We start from the raw sequence: 27112 nt of genomic DNA, 5'->3' as shown, positions 1-27112 counted from the left end.
ACCATTTTCCCTGTTATCATCATGTGTAGAAGATGAACACTTCTTGCCAGACACCTCAGTCATTTATTGACTGGTTCCTAAAAATTGAGAAAAAAAGGCAAAAAATAACCCAGAAATGCAAGAAGCTGACGAAAAACAGTAACGAACTTATTAAAGAAGGACTCAGAAACCAAATACAAAGGAGAGGATTTAACAAACTGATGGGGGATCAGCAACCACTGGACAGGAGAATACTACACCACCCACCCTACCTGCAATACCCCCTTTCATTTTGTCCATTTGAGGCATCGTGAAGCGTATGTTTGTCATTGTGTAAATGCACACACACACCAGTGATCTGTGAGTGAACTGAAATCACAAATGGAACTTGACCATTCCCAGCCTTCAAATATTAGATTTTCTCCAACCTCATCCACCCAACAACCCAGGTCCTATATCACAGGTAGTTTAGTGAAAGAAACTGGTAAGCTTAACCCTGCCTGAAATTCACCCCTGGTAAAGATCAGCCTCTGGGCTGGAGTTGCTTTGGTCTCCTTTTTCAAACAATTGAAAAGAACTTGAATTAGAAGGAAAGGGGAGGGTAGGAGAAGTCCACAATTTAGGGAGGGAAAAGCTTTGAACAGAAGATGGGTTTTTTTAATCATTGATTTTCATTTCAGGTTGATTGAGCAAGAGACCAAACCAGCTACCTAGAATGAAAGTTTGTGGGCACTGTTTTTTTCTGCAGGAGCTGCAACCTTTTTGCAGTAGAAATTGTGTGGCCTCTTATGCTATTAGCGTTGTGCTGTGGTGTTGCCGACTGACTTCTCCAATTCTCTTTTCTCAGTGGGCTAGAATGCAGCTGATTAAATAGGCCGTGACTCACATAAGCTCCCATGTCTTTTTTATTGACTGCTTTATGGAAATGGATCACACTCCAAAGGGTCCCCATTGTTGTTGCTGTGGGTGGCTGACTGAGGAGTCACGTTTAGTGCTGAGATCGGCCCCTACTCTGTTGTTTGTTACTGCAGAGCTGGTATGGGTGGGATACAGGGTTTAAAGGAATCTGGATGAGGAGAAAAAGATGTCTGAGAATTTCTTTTATCTTCATCTGCTGTGAAAGTTGGGTGGCCATCACTTGTGTCTAACACTCTTCTCGATCTTATGTTTATGGCCCTACATCCTTCAGCTAAGTGAATCTTTCCTTTATATGGGCTATTCTGAGAGATTTAGTTAAGTGCAGTGGTAGAGAGAGATTATGACACTAATATAATTCTGTTTTGTGCTTATATAATGTGAAACACCCTTAGGTTTATCCAAAGGGCCATTTATTCCCAATAAATCATTTCTATTTTTTTTTTCATTAAGGTGGTGATATCCTTTTTCAGGTAATGGACAAAAAGCCTCGATTTTAAAAAAAAATTGTATACTTAAATATAAAAGTTTTTGCCTTAAAATAGCTACTCATGCAATTGTTTGTAGCTTCTTCCTATTTTTATCATCATCCTGCAAAACATTTACATACCTTCTATTACATGTCAAGTCGCTCTGCAGATCGGTTCACTTGCCAGTAGGCGTGAATTCAGGCATACAAGACTCCTCCTGCCTCATCACACAGGACTGTGGCTTACGTGTGTATCCTCAGGACCACCGGTTCTTGATCAGTGGGACCCTAAGCTGACACTGAAAGAGGAGAGAGCTTGATTGCCACAGTGGCTTCCCATCTTGGACCGGGATAGATCTGGATCCCATCTGGGTTTATCTGATAGATCATGGAGGTAATGAGATTGCACTCAGAGTCAACTTTACATTGAGAACAATTCTGTTATTGTACTCACCACAGAGTGCCTTAGACATAGAAGACAATCAACAGAATAAAAATTGATTTGATCTAATCTTTTTTCCATAGCCATTCCAAACTTCACCTATAATCCCATTTTTTCCACTGCCCATAAGGGAATCCAGGCAAGAGAGTTCATCAGTACAGATTCCCTCTAATAAAAAAGCAACATAACACACCTTACAAAAACACAGCATATAAAATACTGTATTTCCAGCTCTCTTACTCTTCAGAATCTTGTTGGTGAATGACCAAGAGAGGAAATTCAGTAACTCATTCAGTGCTCAATTTTAGCAAACCAAGTGTGACTTTTGGGGTGAGAAGGTGGTGATGGTGCTGTCCCTAGTCTCCTAAAATTAGTGACTTGGAATTCAAACATTTCTGCTGCATTATGTCTTTGTTTTCTTGGTGGTGGCATTCTTGGGTTTCAGTTGGTGGGGAGAGAAAAGCCTCATGCTGATAATGTACTGAAAGTAAATGAAATTAAATAAGCGAAGCAGTGCTCACCACTACTTCCTTCCCCCCTGGGTAATTCAATTCAAGCTCTCTCTCTGATGGCAACTCACAGGGACTGTCTGTGTCACCCCGCTGGGGCCTGGAGTCTTAACATCTAAATAAAAGTTTCACTCGAGCATTTTTTATGCTCCTGCCAGCAGGATCAGTGAGCTGGTGTGGGCACATTAATGTAATATTCATACTCACAGACTCTCCCCGCACACAAGGCAATGGCTTCCCATTTTCATAATTATAGATGTTCCATAAAATGGCATTTAGATTTGCATTAAAAAAGGAGGTTTGAATTCTAATAGAACGTTTAACATGTCTTTTAAGATTCAGACTCTCGGCATCTTTAACAAGAAGCTGTGTCTCTGAGTTTAACAAGACCTTAAAAAAGGGAAAAAATGATGGGAAGAAAAGATGGAAACTCCAGGCTTAGGGGATCCTGTTTTTCTTATCCCCTGTGTCTTTCATTTAATTTTTAGGCCTCTAGGAGCAATTTTTTGACAGCGCTGCAGAGAGGATGGGCTCCCCTTCAAAGGGCCTTCTCAGCCTTACTGGGTCCTCACCCTCAGTACAATCTGCTTCTCTGTTTTCTTGGAGAGCATTTTCAAAGAGATATTAGAATTTTCAGAGGGGTGGGAGAAATGAAAGAATCCTAGACAAATGAACTTTCCTTTGCTGCTCTTCATCTCATGCGTGCACCCTGAGACCCATCTGGGAGGATTTATAGCAGCCACAGAGTTTGCTAACTGTAAAACACACAAATGAAAACAGCCTATGAACGAGGAAGTTGACAATATGGACAAATAGGATATAGAATCAGGCACTTAAACACCTAAAAAAGAAACTCTTCTGATCTATATTTTTAAAACTAAGCTTGAAACAGAAGCAAAAAGTACTTTTAGTTGCATTTTAAATCATCTTAAAATGTTATTTTTAAACAAAAAGTATTCAAAGCATTGAACAAAGTGCCAACGCACAGCTACCACTGAATATTAGTTATTGTAGATGTTAAGAAAACAATTGTGTGATTGAAAAAAGTGATTCCACCCAAGAGTCTCAAGATATCGTATAGGTGACCCAGTTGATTCATATGCATTGTGCCTTAATTTGGTTTATATTTTGTTTGCTTTCTAAATTTTTTAAGGCAAACCAAAAGAGATTTGGGTTTGGGGACCAAAAAGAATGAAATTAGGATTATGCTAACCCACTCCCTTCATTTCTCCTAATTAAGAAATAGAGAGTTATATGTTTTAATTGTTTTTGTTGTTGTTCCTGTTTCATTTTATTTTTTTGAGGAGTAAATTCCTGCCTCATTGTCTCTGTCCTTTGCCCCTCCCTTCTGTAAAATAAGTATAAACCCCAGCGGTGGAAGATAGATTAGGATCTTGACTGCTCAATAAATTTGTACCTAACAAGGCTAATTGAAAGCGGAGAATGTTAGCAGCATACAATTAAAGGCTGATGTCAGATCCAGGTCTTCTCTGTGTAAAGGCTTCTACCATCCCTAGACTCTTACCATTACTTTGACAAAACCAGAATTTGGCAGCTATTGCCAAGTTCAGCTATGCAGAGCCTTTCTTTGTGTGAACTTAATAAAAATTATGTTCACTACGGTGGCTTTCTGTTTGTTAGAAAAAGGTGTGTGTTTAGTTAAGCAAATTCTTAATTTTCTGGAGTCCTTTTCTTGCCGATCAGTACATGCTTAGCCTACCTCCCCTTGCACAAACTAATGTTATGTTTAGATAATTTTAAGCAATTTTAGCATTAGATATAATTAGGAAGAAAAAGAAAATTTACTTCCCCCCCAATCATCTAGAAATTGTTTTATTTTGTGCCATATATAAGCAATAGCCCCTCTGCACCCCTTCATTAATGTAGATTATCTCAAGTAGCCCAAATAAATGAAAATTCTGTCAGATTTCAACAAAATATTTTGCTCTTGTTCCTTTTAGGAATGGAAGACATCATAAGAGGAGCTCAAGAGCTTGATAATATCATCAAGCAAGGATACTTAGAGAAGAAAAGCAAAGGTACTGATTGGACCCTCCGATCTCAGAACACTCCAGGAAGGGAAGGGAAATGAGGAAAAAGAGGGCTAGCATAAGGGGTACCTGCTCTATGCCCAGTACTATACTAGGCAGGGGTAAGGCAAAAGGAAGGGACGAAAAGAAAAGAAGTCTGGTGTTTGCGTGTAGGCTGAAGAGAGATGGCCCCAGATCTTCACTTCATCAGGATAGGGATTGGTTCTGCCTTGCTCACCTGGTACACAACAGGTGCTTAATAAATACTTGTCGAATGAATAAATGAATGACTATATTTTTGTTCTCATCTCTCAGTGTGCTCCCACAAAGAGTGAAACTATGTTGCTATGAGTGCAATTTTTATATCATATGTGAAGCAGCCCACTCTCGAGTTTTAGACCAGCCCCAGTCTTCAGCTTTCACTCTTTAATTAGAATAGGTTCTAGTAGGATTGGAATGCCAGGTTTAACACTCAGGCAAATTGGCTTAGCACAAAGAAAGCCTTGCTCATGCCCATGGCCTGGAGTGTCATTTCGGTTTGCTGAAAGGCAACACATAGAGATCTCATGGAGAATTTTATAACTACAGGATGAGACTAGAACCTGAAAGATATAAAGGAAAAGTAGAGAAACAGCTGGGATCAGAGCAGGCAAAACCTGTTTAGAACTTGGACCTTTAACTGAATGAGTCCTCTGTACTCTGTGTCAACATGGGATAACCTGTGGGAGTGAAAGGGAGGGTTTTACAGTCCATTAACCTCGGAAATAAAACAATAACACACTGGACTGTGTGTTGTTGGATTTTACGGACTCTTCAGTGATTGTAGTTACCTGAATTTATGTCCCTTACTGCTGTTCTGTTTAGATCATAGTTTCTTTGGATCAGAGTGGCAGAAGCGATGGTGTGTTGTCAGCAGAGGCCTCTTCTACTACTATGCTAATGAGAAAAGTAAGTGTTCTTCATTTGCACAGCAGCATCTCACTCCTGGATGCAAGCACTTCGTAAATTCTCAAGCACTTAGATCTCAACTTAGCAGTCCTTAACTAACACCCATAAAGGGATATGCTTGGGAAAGAAATAAGCCTGGGTAAATAGTACCTTACTCATCACCAAAAACTCAGATGCCAATTTAGAAATTATAACCCCTTTAAACACTAGGATATGTGGCCAGCATATAAAAAGGTTACCTTTTATTATGACTAATAACGCATTATCAAGGTTGAATACTTTGGCATTTAAAAAACAGGACCCCTGGGACTTCCCTGGTGGCGCAGTGGTTAAGAATCCACCTGCCAATGCAGGGGACACGGGTTTGAGCCCTGGTCCGGGAGGATCCCACATGCTGTGGAGCAACAGAGCCCGTGCGCCACGGCTACTGAAGCCCGTTCGCCTAGAGCCCGTGCTCCGCAACAAGAGAAGCCACCACAATGAGAAGCCCGCGCACCGCAACGAAGAGTATCCCCCGCTCGCTGCGACTAGAGAAAGCCCGCACGCAGCAGCAAAGACCCAGTGCAGCAAAAAATAAAATATAAATAAATTTTTTAAAAAAGAACCTCAAACACTTTATAGGCATTAATAATATAGTTAAAATATTGAAAAAAATTAATTCTGAGAAGGATTTTAGCAGCTTACCAGTGGCCCAGAAATAGAACCTTTGAGTCCAAACTCTCTAAGAGCAGGCTCCAAACTTTATCCTACTGGGTTCTGGGACGTAATCCAGTGGACATGCCTAGAGCCATGGAGTGCTGAGACCCAAATGGTTGCTGTCCCCTAGAGACACCCTTCAGCCAGATGGCAGCAGCTGCGAAGTGTTGACTCAAGCCAGAGGCAGCTTCTTAATGAGCCACCACTGACTCAGTCAAGCACAGCACTCATGAGCCATCCCTAAAAGACCCCCATCCATGCTTAACACAGTTGCTTAGTTCGTGAGAAGGAATAGAGGATATAAGCACAAAGTGGAGGCAGCAACAAATAAATACAAGCTAAAAGTTGTTATCGTAGGTGAATGCAAACTTTCAAATAGGGCATACCCTCCTGCAGGATTAGACTGCCCCAGGAGTAATTCTACAAAACAAGAGGGAGATAAAGTAGCAATTCTTGTGGGGGCTTTCTTTGTGCTCTACCACCTTCTTACTGAGGCTTGATCCAAAGTAAATCCTTTATTGTCCTTCCGATAATTTTCTGTTTCTCCTCTCTTCCTTCTTTCCCGGACTTATTCCTCTCCCAAAGCCTGGATATCCAGTCAAGGGAATAATCAGATACCTACACATTTGCCTTTGGACTTCCTGCACTTTTGGGACTAAGGTAGCAGAAAGAATAGCTTTGCTAAGTGACATGGAATCCTTAAGATTTGCTCTTGGACTTCAAGGCAGTTACCTCATTCTGCCTCTCTGCCTGCAACAGGTATCACTGACCTTCATCTTGAGTTCACCATCACAATTCATCAGAACCTTTCCTATACAGGGATAAAGTGTGAAGCCCTACTTGGAAATGATAGCAGCATAGCTCAAAACCTGAGTAACAAGCCCCCTGTATCCTTCCAACCCCCCCCCACTCTCAAATCCAGCAACTATAATTTCTCCCCTGAATTCTAGGCATACAAGCCAACCAGGTTTTATTTTCTTATTTTAAACCTTCAAACTAATATAACATATATGTCCTTGTAAAAATGTTCATCATTTCCCTTGCATTTAAATACTTGGTTGGCATCTCTGGATATAAAACTAGGTATCACGTTCATTCTTTCAGAATCCTTCCTACTCAAGGTAAGGAAGGAGAGCAAGAGCGAGAGGCTTGGAGACTTTTATTGACCATTTTGCCGTCAGAGTGAAATAAAAGCTGGTGACCAAAGAAACAACAAAACATTTTAGTGGCCAGTTAGAACAAGGAGAGATACTTTAACAAAAAAGATTCTGGTGTCAAAAAGCACTGTTGCATGGCTCCCTTCTCGCCAGTTACTTCTTATTGTGCCCAGGACATTTTCTTAGTAAGTATAGAGTGTTTGTGTATTTCTTTTTGCTCAACCAGGTGAGGACAGATTCTTTTTCTTTTCTTTTAATATTTTCTTCCCACTGCCATCCCTCTTATCATCATCATCAAAAAGCAACTCATTCCACGTGACACAGGACAGAAAGCATCACCCAGACACGGGGGTTCCATTCTTCTACATGTTCTGCCTGAACCACACCATGAGGACACAGAATCTTTGGGAACCAGCCCCTCTTTTTCTGTTTCTAATATTTTATTTTTTTAAAAAAGAGAATGACAGGCAGAGTAGTCTCTCCTTTCACTCACTTAGGGTCCTTTTCCTTTTATCTCCTTCCTCATCATCTAATGATACTCAGCAGTACTCTGCTACTTCCCAATTTGGCCTCTTGCAAGAGGGATAAAATACTGAGTTTTAATTATTCTCCCTCTAGCATAAATTCTCACCTGACCAGCAGGAGGGGGAGAGCACTGTAGCCCAAATGCTACATAGGGCATAGGAGGAGAGCCTGGGAACTTATAATGCCCCCTTGCGCTGCTGTCCCTCCCCTCAAATGTGCTCTGCTGGCCCTGATAATAATGTTTCAGTTCTGTAATAGCCTTCAAGAGCCTCACGTTTTCGGCCACACTCTCCCTGCTGTAATAATTCCTTCTTTCTGTTATTATAGATCTCTTAACATTCTAATAAATTCTCTGTCTCTGTTGTACTCTTTTGGCTAAGTAACCTTTCACGTTGCATTGCCCTAGCTTGGCAGTGATATCTGCCTTGCTGTTGCGGTAGCCTCTTCTTAAGCTTCAGTAATAACCTCTCCTTGACTATTGTGGTTCCTCAGGGATGTAACAGCTGTTTCTGTGCTTTTATTTTACATCCAGAGAAGATGCCCTCCCTTGGCAGTTGCATCTCTCTGGAGATACAGGGAGCTTTCCTGTCTTGCAGGCAAGCAGCCCAAAGGGACCTTTCTCATTAAGGGCTACAGTATACGGATGGCCCCCTACCTGCGAAAAGATGCCAAGAAAGAATCCTGCTTTGAGCTGACCTCCCAGGATAGGCGCAGCTATGAGGTAGGATGAGCCGGGGCGATGGAGATCCTCATTGGTGTTGCAGTTTCGTTCCATATTGCACGTGAGTGTTGCTGTGCTGGGCGCCATCTTTTCTTTGTTACCTCTCGTTTCTTACCAAGACCTTCTCTCTTGACACGTCCTCACCTTTGCTATGTCGTGCCCACCCTCCTGTTGCCACTTTTATCCTAGATACTGCCTTTGCTTGGCTTCCGTCTCTTCATCCCTCCCCTTCTCATCTCACTCTGTAGGTGAGAATCTTGGCTATTGCAGCACACAATCTAATTCTTTATTCAGAGTCTCTAATTTCATGGCTTTAATTCCCACTCTATTTTTCAACTGCTTATCTTCACTTCCTTCCTTGAAATCCAGAAAAAGAGAAATCTGACTACAGAGTGAAAAATAATTCATTTTCCCATATTCATCTTGCTATCCAATATAATCTTCCTCTATGTAGATGCACTGCATAACTCTGGAAGGATTTCTCAGATACTGGTAGCAATGAATTCTGAGTAGTAATAGTGACAACTGAGGAACTAGGAGGACCTGAGTGGGGGTGAGAAAGACATTCTTCACGGTGTTCATTTTTATATATTTTGATATAATATAAAAGGGAATATAATAGATAATGCATTATAAAATTAATTAAGGCAACAAAAAATGTCTGACTATGGGACTATAGTGATTTTCACCAAAAATATACTTTTACATGTGTGTATGTAGATACACATATTGTTTCCTCCTTGTTGGTTATTTTTATCACAGTTTTACTAAAACAATTTAGAAAAACTTTAGCTAACTCAAGAAAAAGAGAAAAGCCATGCTAAGGTTAATATTGAGTAACCCTTTGACTCTTCAAGTTTTTCTCAGCACTCATTCTTTTATGTTTCTACAGTATCATAACCCTTATTTTGATAAGATGACCTAGGTCTTAATTATGTAATTTCAAAAAAAATTTTAAGTTAAACTAAACTTTTCTGTAGAGTCTTTTGTAGATGTATCTAAGTTATTTTTTAGTATTAAGTTCTTATTTGATTCACCCAGATCCAGATAAAAATTTATATGATAAGTCTAAAGCAGTTTTAACCTCTTTATTGGAGTATAATTGCTTTACAATGTTATGTTAGTTTCTGCTGTATAACAAAGTGAATCAGCTATATGTGTACATATATCCCCATATCCCTTCCCTCTTGCATCTCCCTCTAGGTGGTCACAAAGCACTGAGCTGCTCTCCCTGCGCTATGTAGCTTCTTCCCACTAGCTATCTATTTTACATTTGGTAGTGTATATATGTCCATGCCACTCTCTCACTTCGTCCCAGCTCACCCTTCCCCCTCCCCGGGTCCTCAAGTCCATTCTCTATGTCTGCGTCTTTATTCCTCTCCTGTCCCTAGGTTCTTCAGAACCTTTATTTTTTATTTTTTTTTTAGATTCCATATATATGTGTTAGCATATGGTATTTGTTTTTCTTTTTCTGACTTACTTCACTCTGTATGACAGACTCTAGGTCCATCCACCTCACTACAAATAACTCAATTTCGTTTCTTTTCATGGCTGAGTAATATTCCATTGTATATATGTGCTACATCTTCTTTATCCATTCATCTGTCGATGGACACTTAGGTTGCTTCCATGTCCTGGCTATTGTAAATAGTGCTGCCGTGAACATCGTGGTACATGTCTCTCTTTGAATTATCGTTTTCTCAGGGTATGTGCCCAGTAGTGGGATTGCTGGGTCACATGGTAGTTCTAGTTTTAGTTTTTTAAGGAATCTCCATATTGTTCTCCACAGTGGCTATATCAGTTTACAAGGAAACTAGGTTTCTTGTATAGTACATGTCTTTATCTTACCCTAATGGCCAGATAATAAAAATGTTTTTCAGTAACAGGCATTTCAAGTTGATTCATTCAAAATAAAAAATTACTAAAGCTGGATGCTTGACTGGCCTGTTTTGTGAATCAGGATGTAGAGTTTGTTTACTTCTTCTTTTCTTTGGCCCATTGATTCCAAGTCATTACCATGGTCTGTGCATTCTTCCTCTATAATAGCCTTTGGATCTGTCCCCTCTGATTTACTCCTACAGCCATCACAATAGTTAAGTTCCTATCACTTCACGCAGAGGACTAGTTAAGTAGCCTTCTAGTTGTTCTTCTGTCTCTAATTTCTCCCTATTTCAGTCTCTCCTACTCACAACTATTGAAAGAATCTCCCACTCCTTTTGCGAGAATTTACAGTGGCTCCCTATTGCCTACATTTTAAGTCTGAATTCCTAATACTCAGAGCCCTTTCATCAACTCTTCTCTGATCCTCCAGCTTCATCTGTTACTGTTCTCCAGTCAAGCTGATCTGCCTACCTTCCCTATACATCATGGTCTCATTTCTAATCTTTGGCAGCTGGTTCTCCCTACCTGAAACGTCCAGTTCCCTCCACCAGTTTCCACCAGCTCTTTTTAAAAATCCAACCAAAACAGTATTCCTTCAGCACGCCTCCCTGGCTTACCATAGGCAACGGTAAGTGCTCCGTGTCTTCTCTCAACATCCAGCTGTTATCAAATTCACTTACTTTGTCGTGTTCCCATGTTAAGGGTGTATGTTGTCTCCAAAACTGATGCATTGATCTGAAGTCAGAAATTTGGGTTTGCCTTTTTTTCCTGTAAACTGTTCGCAATAAGTGCCTGATGAATGAGTGGGCAATCAAATGAATGAATGCCCATGAACATGAATCTGGATTCAAATCCAGCTGTCAACGTTGGGTATGCAAAATAGCTGAAGGAAAAAAATCACTTTGAGTAGGATTTTGATATTTTTGCTAAATATTAAGCAGGCAGAGAATCCTGAGCTTTCAGCTTGACTCTGCAAGTCCGCTCACAAGGTTCCTCCCCTTGAACCTCCCTAAAGGATTCACGGAGATTTTAGTGAAAGTGATACATTAATTCACTAATTTTTCTCTAGTTTACAGCTTCTAATCCAGCTGAGGCCAGAGACTGGGTGGATCAAATAAGTTTCTTGTTAAAGGGTAAGTATTATTATTACAGAAGTAGTACTTGAATGCATTTGCAGTTGACATTATATTGCATAAATATAATCCACAGGCTTCAATATATTTTTATCTGCCCATTCTCCCTATCATATCCCTCATATGGTAACAACAAATAGTAACATGGGTGAATCAGAAGGAAAAGAAACCATCAACCTGGAAAGGACCTCTGATATCATTCTAGCTCATCCACCTAACTACAGGCAAATCTGTAATATTTGTAACCACCAGAAAAGAGATGCTGAAAATCAGCTCAGCTCAATTCAGCTCCTAACCCCTTACATTCTGGAAAGGAAATTCGTGATACCAAAGTCATCTAGATGTGGTTTAGGGTCCAAAATCTTCTAGTTTTAGTCAGGTAGAAATCCATACTCATCTAGGTGGCCTTCAATGACATTGGACATTAAAAACAAATTGCTGTTTCCCAAGCTACAGTCAAATGGTCCTTACTTTGGATGGGAAGAGTCCTGCCTGAAGATGTTAAATGGCTGCTCTTAGAGTACCCTCTGCTGGCCAGCCTGTAGGCACAGCAGTGATAGTGGCCCAGGAAGCCTTGTCTGGGAGTGGCCTGACAGGTAGAAGTAGCCAACCTTGAGCCTGTCACCTGGCATCAGATAACCCTCATGATGGTATACATACATCATGGCAGGACCCTGCCTCTGCAGAAAGGCAGAAACACCAACTTTGTAAATGGCCCCACGACCTAGGGAGAAGTACATCAACCTAAAAACACCAAGCCTTTTCATCTCCGTTTTTTATTCTGCTATAAGATTTTATTGTGGATAAAAAGAAGGAAGCACCAGAGCTTTAATTATGATTGCCTGTTTTACTCAGTTTATGCCTTTGCTATCACAAGAACAAACTATTGCATCTACCAAGAGCATCACGTATAATAGACTAGAACTAGGCAAACATGAACATTGATGGCAAGACTACAGGGTACACTCTCATCTAGGTGCATTGGATTTATGCGTGTAATATACCCCTAAGTGTGTAAACTTCAATAAAACTCCAAGCAGCTTTATTGAGCTGTACCCTATGGTAGTTTCAGAATCCCACATTGAAGAAATTATTCATTCCATTTTATTTTAAAACAAAATAATAACATATGGTTTAAGCCACAAATGTGTCTTTGATCCCTTCCTCATATGAGGTGGCACCAGAATTCAGATGAAAATAGTTGCAAAATCTTTATTAAAAGCCTAATCAAGCGGAACAGTTTTATTATGTTTTGAAATGAACATCGGATGTCTCTCTATCCTTTCCTTCCCCAGAGCACCCTGCCTGCTCTCGCCCAACCTGCAGAGGTCCCTCAGCAGGATTTCAGAGCGCACTCTGTACTACACGTCAGAGAATGAACCTTCCCAGTCCCCCATTAAAATAAAAAACCAATCTCCCTCTCCCGCCCTGTGCCCCCCAGTGCTGTAATGGCTCAACATCCTCTATGCGGTGACCCACTTTAAGGTCAGCCAGACTATACAGTTGCAAAAGGGCATGGCAACCACATCGCTCAGCCGTTCCATTTGGTGTTGTATTACTGTTATATTTTCCCACATCCCACTTTCTCTTCCTCTTCCACTTTTGCCCACTCTTCTCTTTACAAGCAAACGTCTCTGAAATTCTGCAGTGAGATCATGGAGGAGATGAGCGTGTGATAGCTCAGGTATCCTACAGCAGCCACCATAGTTCCCAGGCTCTGTGTGCATCCAGAGAACCCAGGGCATCACTCATCCTTCCAGTTTTCCACTTGACAAGCAGCGCGAGGCACGCTGGCATTTCCTCTTCTGGCCTATTTTCTTCCCTTCACCTCGTGTGCTCATTCACACACCCATACTTTTCAGGGCTGCTTCCTCCTGATCAAGTTTTATCGCAAGGAAGGATTTATGTTGATGGTTTAAACCTGACGCAGTGCTAGTCTGGCCTTTTCTGTAGATTTCCTGCCACCAAGGCCCGCACTAGAAATAACAGCACTTAACCTAGTGTTTCATTTTCTTTTGACGTGTTTTATTCTCATCCCTCCTCCTCCTTCTCCCTCTTTCCTTCCCTGCCTTATTCTTTTCTTTTTCTCCCTATCTTGATTCACTCTCATCTCTGCCCTAGCAGACCTGAGCTCCTTAACCATTCCATGTGAAGAGGAGGAGGAAGAAGGGGAGAAAGAGGAAGAGACATATGATGATATCGATGGTTTTGACTCCCCAAATTCTGGTTCCCAAAGCAGACCCATGATCTTGCATGGGAGTGTGGGGCTCAAAGAGCCCATGGAGGAGAAAGAAGAAGATATTTATGAAATCTTACCAGGTGAGAAATTTCATCTTCTAATTATCTTCCTCTAGTTTAGACACTCTTGACCTGGTTGAAGAATATAACTTTGACAACTCCAGAGGAAGCCAAACCTCTGAAGGAGACACGGTAGGGAAGCTTCCGTGGAGTTTCTGTGATTCCCAGCACAGAAGCTCTCCCCTGCTCTGGGGGCAAGATGGATTGATCAGGGAGTGTCTTTCATCTCTGCATGTGAAGTAATTTATTACAAATGTCAACAGGTTAAAGAGTCAAGAATACTCGTTGGTTCTCATTGGTTTACTGCGAGTTTCATCAGAATTCTCTAGTTTGAACTTATTTTCTGTGTAATTGTGAGGATAATGGAAAGTCACCTCAAATGATGAAGGATATAGACTGAAGAAATATAGATAAACGCTGACAAGTCTTTTCAGTAACACAGTAAAGCCCTGATAGAGCACAGCTCACCGTTGCCTAGTTTAGATATACCACGAATCAAATTGCATCTCTTGCTAATAAGCCTAACGTGTGTCCTCTGCCCACCATTACAGCAGGTCTACTGTACGTATTTCTTTTTTCACAAAGGCGTGATAACCGGCATCTCAAAAACTGTGTAGTCATCACTGCGCCCGCACAGCCACTTCCTGTGTGGGTAACAGCAGCTGTTGAACAGTGCAGAGCACAGTGGGGGGTCAGACTGTGCAAAAAACGAATCCTGAGCCTTTTAACTGTGAGCTAGTTAGACCATGGGAACGCTGAATCTTCAAGACCATTCAGAAGATCGCTCCTGTGGAAATTTGCCAGGAGTTCAGTGCTCTGCTGAGAAATTCAAGTTAAGCCTAAATTTATAGCAATTTAAACCTCAGTCCCAGATGAACGTAGGAGCTAAGGTGAACAGAACATTCAGGCCCCTGAAGACAGGGCTGTTTGCTAAAAAGCATTGCCAGTAAGCAACTGGCATTTCAAGGCTTCCTAAGAAGAGGGTCCAACCCTGTCAACGCCACATTCGTCTCTCCCTTGGGGAGAAGCCATGTCATTGCTTCCTGGGACTTCACCCACCCAGCCAGCCGACAAGGAGAGCCTGCTTCTTCTCCCAGCACTTCCAGCTTCCGCTAGTCCCAACTTCCCCAGCCTTTCTGTTGTGTTTTATTATGCAAATGATGTCTTGGTTGAGGTCGAGCCATTTCTTGTGTCTGAAGTTAAAAAAAAAATGATAATTTCCTCAGCAAGTCATCGTCGTTAATGAAGTTTTACAAAAACAGATACAACCAAAGGAAAATAAAATTTCACAGGTGATAAATTTTTCCAATTTCCCTGGCAGAATTCGATAGGATTGTTAAATTAAGAGTGAAGGTGTCTGTTAGAAAGCAACGAGCAGTGATGGGTAATTTTATAGACTGGAAAATTGAATCAAATTGCTACATTAAAACACAGCTCCTCTGAGAATCTTCCCTTTCACAGTCTGCTCCATTGCAACAGCAGGGTGCAGAAATGGATCTAATTCACAACACTCTCTAAAAGGAGATGTACTCCCCAACTCGGCCAGAGATTCCTGGTGAGCCCACCTTCCACTCACTACTGTCCCAGGCTGGGGGAGATATCCAGGTGACACTCCACTTGGGGTCACAGCTGTGGAAGAGTGCTCTGGGAGAACCTTACAGAACCACCGAGACCTCTGGGGAGCAAATAAGGGCTGTTTCATGCACCACGTTTACTCCTCAAAGGAGCAGGCAAGAGGGAGCTGATGCGCAGACACACAGAGCGATGGAGAGTAAAGGGAAAGAGGCCTCAGAAAATATGATGGGATTGAGACCATCACCTTACCCCAGGGGGGGTCAATGAATGTATGATTGGCTTCTTAACAACCATCCTTCCCGCACCTCGTAAAATCCTACCCTTGACCATTGCAGCACTGCCCACGGTGCCAAAGTTCACACCAGTCTGGATACTGGAGTGGTCTCCAAGGGCATGGAGACTGCTCGGCTTTCTCTAGGAAAGCCACTTACCCTCTGCTCACAACAACTGTCCCTCAGAGGTGAGGAAGGCCACATCATAGGAAAACCAGGGTCTCTTTCCGCAGGTTAGGGCAACAGCAGCCAACTTGCTTATTAAGTTTCCAGTGGACAGGGCTGTACCCAGCCAACAGGTTCTTTCCCAAAATCTTCTATCCATCACAGTTTTTAGAGACAGCATTGAAGTTGGGATAAATTGGCATTTAATTATAATATGAATATTTCAGACACAAGTCTCCATCAGCTAGCTTCCTGTCCATGCCACTCGGCTTGTTGCTGCTGACATTGCTGTTAGTTTTGCATGTGCCACACTACCCATCCTGGAGGAATTGAGAGGGAACGTGAGGGAGCCTGACACTGTCTCCCCTCTGCCACCATCTCACAAGACCACCCACCGAGCAGTGGCATGTGAGACACAGCATGGTGTTGCAGGTAAAAGTGCTGGCTCTAGGTCAGGATGGACCTGCTCTGCCACCCGCTAGCTGTGAGACCTCGAGCAAGTTATCTGCCCCCTCTCTCAGGTGTGATTTTCCCACCTGTAAAATGGGGATAACAATAGTAGCTATCATAAAGGGATGCCTGAGAAGCCTGGAACTGATGTGTGTAGAGCACTTAGAGCCCTGGCTTACAGCGAGCATTCAATAAATGCTGGCTATTCTCCATTTGGTGGTATTTAAATAGGAAGTGTTACCTCCTTGAAGAACTGGGAATCGGCTCATTCCCCACCTTCACCAACGAGACCTGAGACAGTCCGGTTGGACATTTTCAGCAATATGTGTGAAGCAGGTGAAACTGAAAATCCTGAGCAGATGGAAAGAGGATCACGCCTTCTGCTCAGGCCCCATTTTTACTGCAAGGACAGGTGCTGGGTGGAGGAACAGTCGACAGTAAGGTTGGATTGTGCTAACATTGCATACCCATCAGTAGTCAAATGACTTGGGCCTCTAACATGTGTCTCATGATAACAGGTAAATGTGCTTTGTAAATGATTTTGCTTCTCCTTCCTCTTTGGCATGGGGCCTATACAAGCCTCATTGTCTCTATGTGGAAGGCGGTGTAAGTGAGATCTCCTCCCTTCCAGAATATAATTTCAATGGGCTTCCTAGCTGAAAGAAAAATGCCTGTAACACATACCAAGTCAATACAAAAATGTTTTTTCCTAATCAAAATAATGTATGGGTCATCAAATTAAATGTACAACATCACATTAATCATGGGAAATTTGCATTTGCTACGTGGCTAGCACGCTCTTTCCCGTGAGGGAAAACCAGAGCACTGGAGGTTTTCAGCCAAGACCACAGTGTTAGTCCCAGATAATATGGTTTCAGGGTTGGTATCCGCTGGGATTTCTGAACATCCACGTTAAGAATACGGGGACCCTTGATGTTTAAGATCTCTTTTGCAGTAGATTCAACTGTAGGGAACTATCAACAAAGAAATACTAAAGGAATATGTGGAAAATGGGAGGCTTTTCTGAACCCTCTCTCACCCCTCCCCAAAATCATTTTACAGCCTAGCATAGGCCCAGTTTCATGATTCAAAATTCCATAAAAGTACAGCTTTTTATCATGTTTCTCTTTGGGGCCTCAAGCCTGGAATCCAGCAAGGCACCTGAGACCACTGAAGAGCTGTAACTGGGGCCTCGCAGCAGCTGCGGTGGCAGCAGAATCTGGCTGTGTTCTCTAGAGAGATTTCAGGAGAGGAAACAGAAGGAGAGACAAAGAGTCCTCCCTGGGTATTTCTATGCACATTCTGAAGCTGCCCGCACTGCCCTGGAGGGCTATTATAGACCCAGAAACCAGACTGCCTTATAATAAAGCATATAACTGGGTTCTTTTATAATTTGAGTCGGTTGGAAACAAGCATTCTTTGGAATTATTTTTCCCCCCATACAGCTGTCCAGACCCACAGGAAGGGGGAATGGTGATAGTAAGAGGTCTAAGGAAAGAAATAAAGCAGACACCAAAAATACAAAGTTTATGAAAAAACAATTTCCAACTTCATAGGAAAGCAACACTCCATGAGGGGAACATCAAAGAAGAGTCAACGCCATCATCAGGCCCCTTCTGAGCTTCTTGGCCTTTTCTTCCTCTCACTCCCATGCACCCTAGGCCCTAGGCACACCGTGCTTTGGGTCAGCACCAAAACTGGAATCATGTATTTTCTTCTACCTGGAATCCTCACCCTCAGTCTATGAAACCCAACACATTCTGCTCAACTGTGTCTCCTCAGTGACAGCCTCCCAGAGACTCAGCTGGAATTGAGCTCTGTTTCAGCCTTTACCACAGGGATTTGTATTCAGGTCTTTCTCCTCCAATTAGTAGGTGCTCAATTATTATTTGTGAAATTAAATTCAGTGCATTGCAAGTGTTGCAGTTACCACAAATTGAGTTTAATATCTAGTATATCAAGACCGTACTATGGAGATAGGATGCAAATATTTTGAGGTAACAGTTGAGATTACCAGCTATGCAACAGAGAATTAAATGGGTTATTAGCATCGTGCTCATATTTGCCATGTTGTCTGAAGAGGTGCTGTAGCATCCATGGATTTATATCTATGTGTGCTGTGGAGTGGTTTCTATTTCCATTTTTTCGCATGTTCCCTTTGCACATGTATTTCTGCTGCATCTGTCACCAGAGCACCTTGACATCTGGTTGCACACTGATACATTTGGCATTTTTTCAGCTTCTGTTACTTTGCTTTATTTGGGAGAAGTGACTTCCCTCTTTCTTATCTAGTCATTTTTTGAATTTTATTCCCAGTTCAGCTGATGTAAGGGCAGCACTTCAGAAAGGAGCCAGGTGTCATGGGAAGCTGGCTCCTCTCTGGGCCCCCGAGGTGGAGTCAGTGTCCTATTCCTCTCAGCCTCTCATTAATGTCCCTGACATTGTGCCAAGAGTGTTGATTGAAATCAACTCTCTGGATAGTGATGCTAATTTGTGATACCCCATGGTTCTCTTACATGTTCACACAGTTAACAGAATCTTCCTCAACTGTTTTCCCAATTGAGATGAGATATTTGGGAATCAAGTAGAGCATTTTATGTAATAAATGGTCAGTAATCTTTAGAGGTTAATTTGTTTAAAGCCGATGTAAGGTTGGGGTCTCATATGCCCTGTTAGGAGCAAGGACCATTATAATCTATTACTGTGTAAAGTTGAGCTAGCACATAAATTTTACTTCCTTCTTAAATGAAGATGTATTTTAGCAGATGTCATGCTAAAATGCCTAATAATATTCTTATAGAGAAGTTCAGCAAGCTCTTTAGCCTATAAAAAATTTTTTTTCAAAATAATCTTTTTAAAATTAAAGCCTCAGGACTTCCCTGGTGGCACAGTGATTAAGAATCCACCTACCAGGGGCTTCCCTGGTGGCGCAGTGGTTGAAAATCCGCCCGCCAATGCAGCCACTCGCTGCAACTAGAGAAAGCCCGTGCTTAGTAACGAAGACCCAACACAGCCATAAATAAATAAATAAATAAATAAATAAAAGAATCCACCTGCCAATGCAGGGGACACGGGTTCAAGCCCTGGTCTGGGAAGATCCCACATGCCGCGGAGCAACTAAGCCCGTGCGCCACAACTACTGAGACTGCGCTCTAGAGCCCGCGAGCCACAACTACTGAGCCTGCATGCCACAACTACTGAAGCCCGCGCACCTAGAGCCCGTGCTCCGCCATGAGAAGCCACCGCAATGAGAAGCCCGTGCACCACAATGAAGAGTAGCCCCCACTCGCTGCAACTAGAGAAAGCCCGCGTGCAGCAATGAAGATCCAACACAGCCAAAAATAAATAAATAAATAATTAGTTAATTCATTAATTAAAAAAAAATAAAGCCTCACCTTACAGATGAAAAAAAGAGAGAGAAATTTGGCTGTTTAACCCCCTTTTGTGAGCAAAGAGCCTTTTTTTCTGTTGCCATATAATCAGTTTTCTTGACTTTGGAGTTTGAAAAATACCAGTTTGATTTCACTGAAGGATCCAAGGTAAATTGTATGCCTCTGTGTGTATGGTGCCCTCTGAAGCTGGGAAGGTGCTGAGAAGTGTGCCTTTCACATGCAGTTGTAGAGGGCACTGTCCTCACCAGGTGATGGTCCCCATACTCGCTCTTTCAAAGGCCGCAGAGGCACAGCACCCAGCCTCTCACTTCAGCAGCTAGGCTTCTTGACTGGAGCCCACTTTCAGCCACCCGGGAAGGACAATGTTAGATAGAACAGATGTAGGGACTGGAGCTTCCCGGTTCACATCCATCACCATAGCACTTAGTAATGGTGGCAAACGATATATAAGATCTACAGCCAACAGTCTGCTTTCTTTCTAGGTGACTCCACAGGCGCAATGGAAATCAGAGTATCTGTTCTGGAATTGAACTGCATAAATAAAGCAGAGGTTTTTTTTTTTCATTTTTGTATCATGACTGGATTAAGTGCTGTTGCCTGAAAGGATAAAGGAATCAAGTTTTAGTTTTCATTTTTATCATTGCAAATACATTTACATTCTCCTATTTTACAAATGCAAAAGCAGGCAAGCCACTTTCAATAATTTATTTTAAAATCAATGCTAATGAGGTTATGTCTCGTCAGTGGCCGAGTTTTACAATAAAGTCTGATTTATTTAGAAAAGATCCTTGGTGTAGCTTCCCATCTAATGGTGGTGGGAAGGAGGTGGAGTAGCAGGCACGGTGACCCTCCAACTTCGGATCCAATTTGTAATTCACAGCGGAGATCTGACCCAATTTACATTGATTAGAATTGGGAGGAAGAGACATCTGCACACAGACAGCAAAGGCAGAATAAACCCTCTCTGCAAAAGTGCCTAAGCACAGCAAATTACTGGTCTTTGTGATTAAGATGTTTGACATCAGCAAAAGAGCTGTTCTCTGTCCAAATTATTGGGTATCTCTAAAACTGAGGACGTACCAGCTCTTCTTTGAATGTTTTCAATCCTGTGAAATTGGTCCCACGTCAAAAAGGAAAAGCATCATAGCAGAGGAAGGAAGGAAGTGGGCAAGTAATAAGACAATGTGCAAAGAATGATGTTTAACATGATTTATTTCAGCGTGATCTATTTCCCATATTTGATTTCACTCCTCCATTAGGAGCACTACAGGTGGTAAGTAGGAAATTGTCTGCTGCAAGGTCATACGTGGAGATAAGTAGTGTTGAGTCCTTTTCCCACAGAATCTTATAGGGCAGATATATATTTACCTATATCTATATATAGAGAGAGACAGATATCACATATCACTTTTTTTTTGGCTGCGTTGGGTCTTTGTTGTTGCGCGTGGCCTTTCTCTAGTTGTGGCGAGTGGGGGCTACTCTTCCTTGCGGTGCACAGGCTTCTCATTGCAGTGGGTTCTCTTTGTTGTGGAGCACGGGCTCTAGGGCACGAAGGCTCAGTAGTTGTGGCTCGTGGGCTCTAGAGCGCAGGCTCAGTAGTTGTGGTGCACGGGCTTAGTTGCTCCAGCGGCATGTGGGATCTTCCCAAACCAGGGTTTGAACCCATGTCCCCTGCATTGGCAGGTGGATTCTTAACCACTGCGCCACTATGAAAGTCCCACATATTTTTAAATCTTGGTAATATGACTTATTTCCCAAAGTATCAATCCCAACAACAATATTAATTTTAATTTTTTCAGGGGAGCTATATCATTTTGTATGTGAAATCAATTGTAATTTTTTAATGCTCTGTAGTGTTTTAATATATTTTTATGCCATTTCTTCTTAGTTATGAGCTTAGAGTTTACTTCCCCTGGTCTGACATACCAGAACTCATGTTGCCCTATAAACCTTATATTTAAGGGGGGAGGAGGGCTGCCCCATGCCATCGCCTCAAAAGTTCCATTTAATGGCATAACTATGGGCAAGCAAGACAGGTAAGTGCCCTAAGATCCACAGAGAGAAAGGAAAGTACATGTGGCTGGAAGAAACTGAGTATTCAGCTCTCAAAATGTTCCTTTTTATGCCCCATTCATTCCGTGTGTGTGTGTGGAGGGTGTAATGATGAAAAGGAGAACAGCAAGTATATTTCTGTGCATTTTACCCCACATATAAAATAGCTTAATATGATTCTGGTACTCATGCTTTCTTGATAAGGACCCAATTCCCATGTTATCAGATAGTACGAAGTCTGGGATGAAACAGGTTAATGAGCGTAAGAAACTTAGGCCAATTATGTTGTGACTTTGACCATATAAACACTTGGATGGAGTTAGAAAATAGCATTGACTTAGGATTCATTGTGTACCCGCCATTCATTCCAACTGCCCTCAGGAGCTTCCACTCTCATGAATGCAGCAGGCTGAATAACAAGAGTGAAAAGATAACTACAAGCCCCAAGTACTAAGAACATAAAATTGTATACATGACCAGCTTCTGTGACAGCTGAGCAAAGCTTGATACATTAAGGACTAATTAATCACAGAGGGTTTAGACACGTGCTTAGCTTCACACACAAATTCTGGATGCTTACGTGGAGATAATACATTTTGAAGAGAATGCTAGAATGGGAGGAGAAATAGGGTTTGAGGAAAAGGATTAGGATCCTAGTAATAGGCACCTAAATAATCCAGTGGATCGGAAGCTCCATAGGGCGGGGACCCGGCCAGTCTTGTCCATCACTGCATCTCCAGTTCCTAGTGCAGTGTCTTGCATACAGTAAGCACTTAAAAATGTTTGTGAATGAATGAACAGAGATGGAAATAAGAGAAGGCCAGTTGAAGGTAAGAGATGATTTTTTTTAAAATGGTAATTATTGCCTTAAGAGAGTGTGATGAGCTCAGAGGAAGAAAATCTGTCAGTACAAATAACAGACTACTGACCGCTAATGGCTAATGCTGATCATGTTTATCCCCGCAGATGAAGAGCATGATCTAGAAGAGGATGAGAGTGGCACTCAACAAAAAGGAGGTATGAGACCTTCAAAAACGTACAGGTGCTGGATAGGACATTCGGGCTTCCCACTGGAGAAAGCACCTTTCTCTGACTACAAACATTACCAGACTCGCTAATTAAGAGGGTAACTGGTGTGTTGACCTCAACAGTCCTGAATAAGATGACTGGACAAGGAAATATCTTAACATTAAAAGCAGCCACCCATTCACTTTAATTAATGTTCCCAGAGCTGCTAAGATTTATCCTAGAGAGGTGGGAAGCCAAACCAGATATTTATTTTTTTCCTATCAGTATTTCTTAAATCAGTACAGTGAAAATAGAATTGTCTCATCTCTAAGAGATCAGAGGATTGAGAATGGAAAGAATAGAAAAGTCCCTATCTGAGAGGCCCGGAGATTGCAAGTTCAGAGGGGAATGGAAATGTGTCAGATCTGAAAAGTGAACATGGGGTGAAGGATAGAATTGCTTGGTTATGTTGACTTCTGATGGCCTGGTTTGATTCCAGGCACATTTGGAAATGAATATGTAACAGCTTTGTTGAATACAAAATTATTTCTTATTCATCCCAGACTGTTAACCATGTTTCAGTCTGTTAGTGAGCCCATCCTTTCTAAGGTCAGATGCCCCTCTAAAGCCTCCTTAAATGGACCAAGGACCTAGTCTGTCATTGTCTGTAAAGGAATATGTGTTGCAAAGGCCACCTCAAGGACATTCATTCCATCAGCAGAGCCTGAAAGTGCCTGATTTAGATACTGGCTGACTTTTTCTTAGAAATTCTATGGCAGTTTTAAGCCTAGGGGTTCTTTCCCTCTTCCTGTCCTGCTCCCCCTCTGTTTCTCCAACCTCCCCTTTTCCCATTCTCCTCTCTCTTCCTTTCCTCGTGCCTTTTCTTCTCTTCCTAATCCATTCAGCAAAGCCCCTTTCCTTGGTTCATTCTCCATGGGAAGAGAATGTGTAACAGGTTTAGTGAAGGACCCAACTTCATAAACACCCAGCTTCTCATGAGGAGAGAAAAGACAGCAAAGAGGCAGCATCAGAATTCATGTGCCAAAGCCAGAGAGAGAACTGAGGCAAATATAACAGGAATGTTAGTGTAGTTTCAAGTAAGGACCTCGTGACAGTTAACACGTGATTAAGTCCATTCTGAATCTTAGTTTTTACCGTTCTACTTGCCGTACAGAATTCCAACAAAAAATCTGTTTCCTGACCGAGCCATGTCCCACATATGTCTCTTCTCAACCAACTTCCCTTGCTAGTGCAGGAAAGAAGCACTTCATGTGGACAGCTTGGGTGGAGTAACTAGAAGCTTCCTATGGCCAACTTTAAGCTCCCTTGGGAAGCAGCAGTCTTCTGGCAAAAGCCTAAAATTCAGTTTCAGACGTCTCCCTCATCCCTTTTCTTCCTTCCACCCCTCTTTCTAAGGTTCAATCTGAAGAGTGAGGAGAGATTTATTTCTTAACTGTTTCAGCAGCTATAATTCAAGTACACTTTAAAAAAAAAAACCCTTTGTTCCTCATGCTTCTTGCCTCCAAAATCGGTGTTGTTAAAGTGTAGTGAGCTCTAAATATGTTTCTATGGTTTATACCTCCCACCAGTTATAATGATTGGTGACTTAGTGATTAAAAAAACAGAGGAGGACTTTTCCCTCTCTCTGCAGAATCTGAGGCAGGAATTTATATTATCTGTGTTTACTTATTTATTTATTGAATTTACATGGTGCCTTTTCTACAAAGGAGCTATAGAAACTGCAACAAATATGTAACATCCAAATGTCATCACTTAGCTTTAAAACAATAAAATACAGAGGTTCGAGGGATGGGTAGGCATATAAAAGGCAGGGAGCTCCAGGACAACGTGAATTCTTCTGTAATAGGCAAGCTACACAGGTTTGGTTCACTTGGGCAAGTCAGGTGTCACATGCCCTTTGAGAGGGAAAAATATTTTCTCCTAAAAGGTACCATGGCTAGCAGGGTCACCTTTAAAATCCACATACTTTTCTTCACTATTCCAGGCATCCTTTTCCTGGAATGCTGTGCTTTTCCCTGATGGAACTGCTTACATTTTTAAAGCCCAACTAAGAGCTTATCAGAAGAGGGGAAAAAGGAATTCAGTTTATCCTGATTGGGTGTTAATGACCCTGTAAGATGTAATTTCTTTTATTTTGTTCTGTTACCTAGAAAATCTATCACGGCCTTGTAGTATTGATTATTCAATCTATAAAGAGCTCGGTTTACAGCTTGACTGTTAGTAACAGGGTTATTCTAATGAGTGACTCTTCAACACCTCAGATTTTCACTAAATTCCAACCCATCAGCCTAACAGTCTAACACTAAGTGTCTTTGGTGATGACAGCTTATCTCCCTTCCCTATCATGAAAAGGCATGTCCAGGTAACCAAAAATAAAACTCATTCTGTGCTGTCTGTATGAAAACGACTGGCCGTTTGCTTGGGTATGCCATGAAAAATAAAAAGCAGAGCTGGAGGCACAAATCATCCTTAGATACGTCAAACCTCTGACCAAGAAGGATCTTGAAACAGGTTGCTTTTGCTCTGAAGTTGTAGGCAAACTCAGCCAAGGGGGCAGCCCATGTTCACTCATTTCTGCAGGGCAGAAAAATGGTTGCTGATGAGCATTCCGTTTCTGAGGCACTTTTTCCACTTTAGTGGCAGCCAATGGAGTGAACTATTACACAAAAGAAACAGAGGGAAGCCACAGAGGTATTTGCAGCTCTTACTTTTTGAAACCCGTTTCCCAAGACACATGTGAGTGGATCGTCACCCAGCTATAACTTTGGCCCAATAAAAGGAACACAGGAGATGAAAATTAGGATCTGTGAGTGTTCCCCACTTCAAGATCATACTTATAACATTAAGGACCATAGTAATTTCAAAACTCAAAGACTAAAGGGCTATGAAAACAAGCAAATAGTATTGTTCAGTTGCTCTTCCTGTTCTGGCGTCAAAGTCAGTGGAGCTTGGCAAAATTTTTTATGCCTTTCTTTCTGAAATGGTTAATAAGGTATCAGGCTGAGTCTGCTTTAATGGACTGAACATGGTGGCCTTTCTGGCCTGGCCTAGAGAACATTTCAAGTCCCTTCCAATGGGCCATTGCCTTGGCCTTCTTTGTCCATTTCTCATGCTCTAGCAAGAACTGGCTTTATCTGTCTTCTCCTTTTGTCTCTCTTTTCTATAATCTGTTAAGTAGTTATACCCAGGGCCACATTGGCACAGTCCTTTTGCTTATCAAGAAAATGTAAACAACATGCTGACTTGCCTTTTTTTTTTTTTTTTTTTTTTTCCCTTGCCTTTTGCCTCTTTTCCTTGGTCACAGCTTGAATTCTGGAGCTACCCAGTATCCCCCAAACAGAAGCCCAAGGTGACATATGAACTCTGGAAAGAACGTAGTCAGGCTCTGTTGTCCCTAAGGAGGGGGAAAGGCAGAATGGTGTCTGCTCCTTTCACCTTAGAACTCTCCCCGTCATGGAGACTCATTTTCAAATATTGACTCTGTCAATAGTAGCACCAACTTGGCCTCAGTTACAGGAGAAATGACTGTCACTGGTTATAAAGACTTGGTGTGGAATGACAGATGCTTTGCAATAAATACCTAGAAAAGAGAGAAAAACAATATATTTTTTAACTTGGTCTGCTGCTAGTCTTCCTATGACATTTTACCTGCTGGGAGCATAGCTTCTCTTACATGGGATAAAGAAAATAAGACGCTTCCCCCCTTTTTCTTTCTCTGGAAAGAGTCCTCCTCAGCTCTGCTGGCAACTTAAATGCTGTGACCGTACCCATTAGCTTCTCTGTCATTGTAATTGTTGTTAATTGTTATAACTGTTTTAGTTATTAGTGGTGTCATTATTGCTCTGGGTCCTCTGTCTGTTTTATGCTGAATATATTAGTGCTTTTCTTTCGAATTACCCGTCTTTATTTAGTGCAGAGTTACGTTTTTTGGAGAGACGTTGAGAAATGCTGGCATTAAGCTTTATTCTTTTGTTTTTCATTCCAAATGGACAGACTGGAAAAAAGTAATTAGATGGAATAATGTCCTCAAAATGAGAATGAGGATGTTTTGAATTAATTAAATGGTCAGAATGCTGCGCTATTTCTGATCTCAGACTGCTGCCAGAGGAGTGTAAACCTAAAGGAACCTCAATCCAGCCCATAGAGGCAATCCTTCCTCTCAGGCTCCCAGTTCCTTACTGATCTAAAGACATCAAAGTCTCCTCATGCTTCCTCTGTTCATAGGACATGCTGGGCAAGTTTAGGGAGAAGCTGGACTGGCCCAGCAGACCTCCCAGCCTTCAAGCTCTTCCTGGGGCCAAGCTTCAGGAATAAAGCCCTCCTTGGCCTTACCTCTTCACCTCTTCAAGGTTTGATCAGGCTTTTGTTTTACAACTAAAGCTTCAGGGAAACCTTCTCTGACCCCTCAGACTAGGTTAGATTCCCTATTATACACGAGACCCTCAACTTCTCCTTTGCAGACATATCGCAATCA

The 27112-nt window shown here is 41.9% G+C and overlaps 1 protein-coding gene across 1 annotated transcript in view; it reads left to right on the top strand.

Annotated features, from left to right (window-relative positions):
- SKAP1 (src kinase associated phosphoprotein 1) overlaps positions 1–27112 on the top strand; it is a 294708-nt gene that overhangs the window by 242356 nt on the left and 25240 nt on the right. Inside the window, exons 6-11 of the mRNA XM_024746404.1 lie at positions 4276–4353; positions 5209–5292; positions 8267–8391; positions 11342–11405; positions 13527–13724; positions 22576–22626. Of these exons, the coding sequence (XP_024602172.1) occupies positions 4278–4353; positions 5209–5292; positions 8267–8391; positions 11342–11405; positions 13527–13724; positions 22576–22626 (598 nt within the window). The 5' untranslated portion in view covers positions 4276–4277. The remainder of the gene's footprint in view (positions 1–4275; positions 4354–5208; positions 5293–8266; positions 8392–11341; positions 11406–13526; positions 13725–22575; positions 22627–27112) is intronic.

The sequence above is a fragment of the Neophocaena asiaeorientalis genome, unplaced genomic scaffold (genome assembly GCF_003031525.2).
Source record: "Neophocaena asiaeorientalis asiaeorientalis breed wild unplaced genomic scaffold, Neophocaena_asiaeorientalis_V1.1 scaffold1, whole genome shotgun sequence".
Taxonomy (NCBI): domain Eukaryota; kingdom Metazoa; phylum Chordata; class Mammalia; order Artiodactyla; family Phocoenidae; genus Neophocaena; species Neophocaena asiaeorientalis.
The sequence above is the reverse complement of the archived record's forward strand: the minus strand, read 5'-3'. Positions and strand labels throughout refer to the sequence as shown.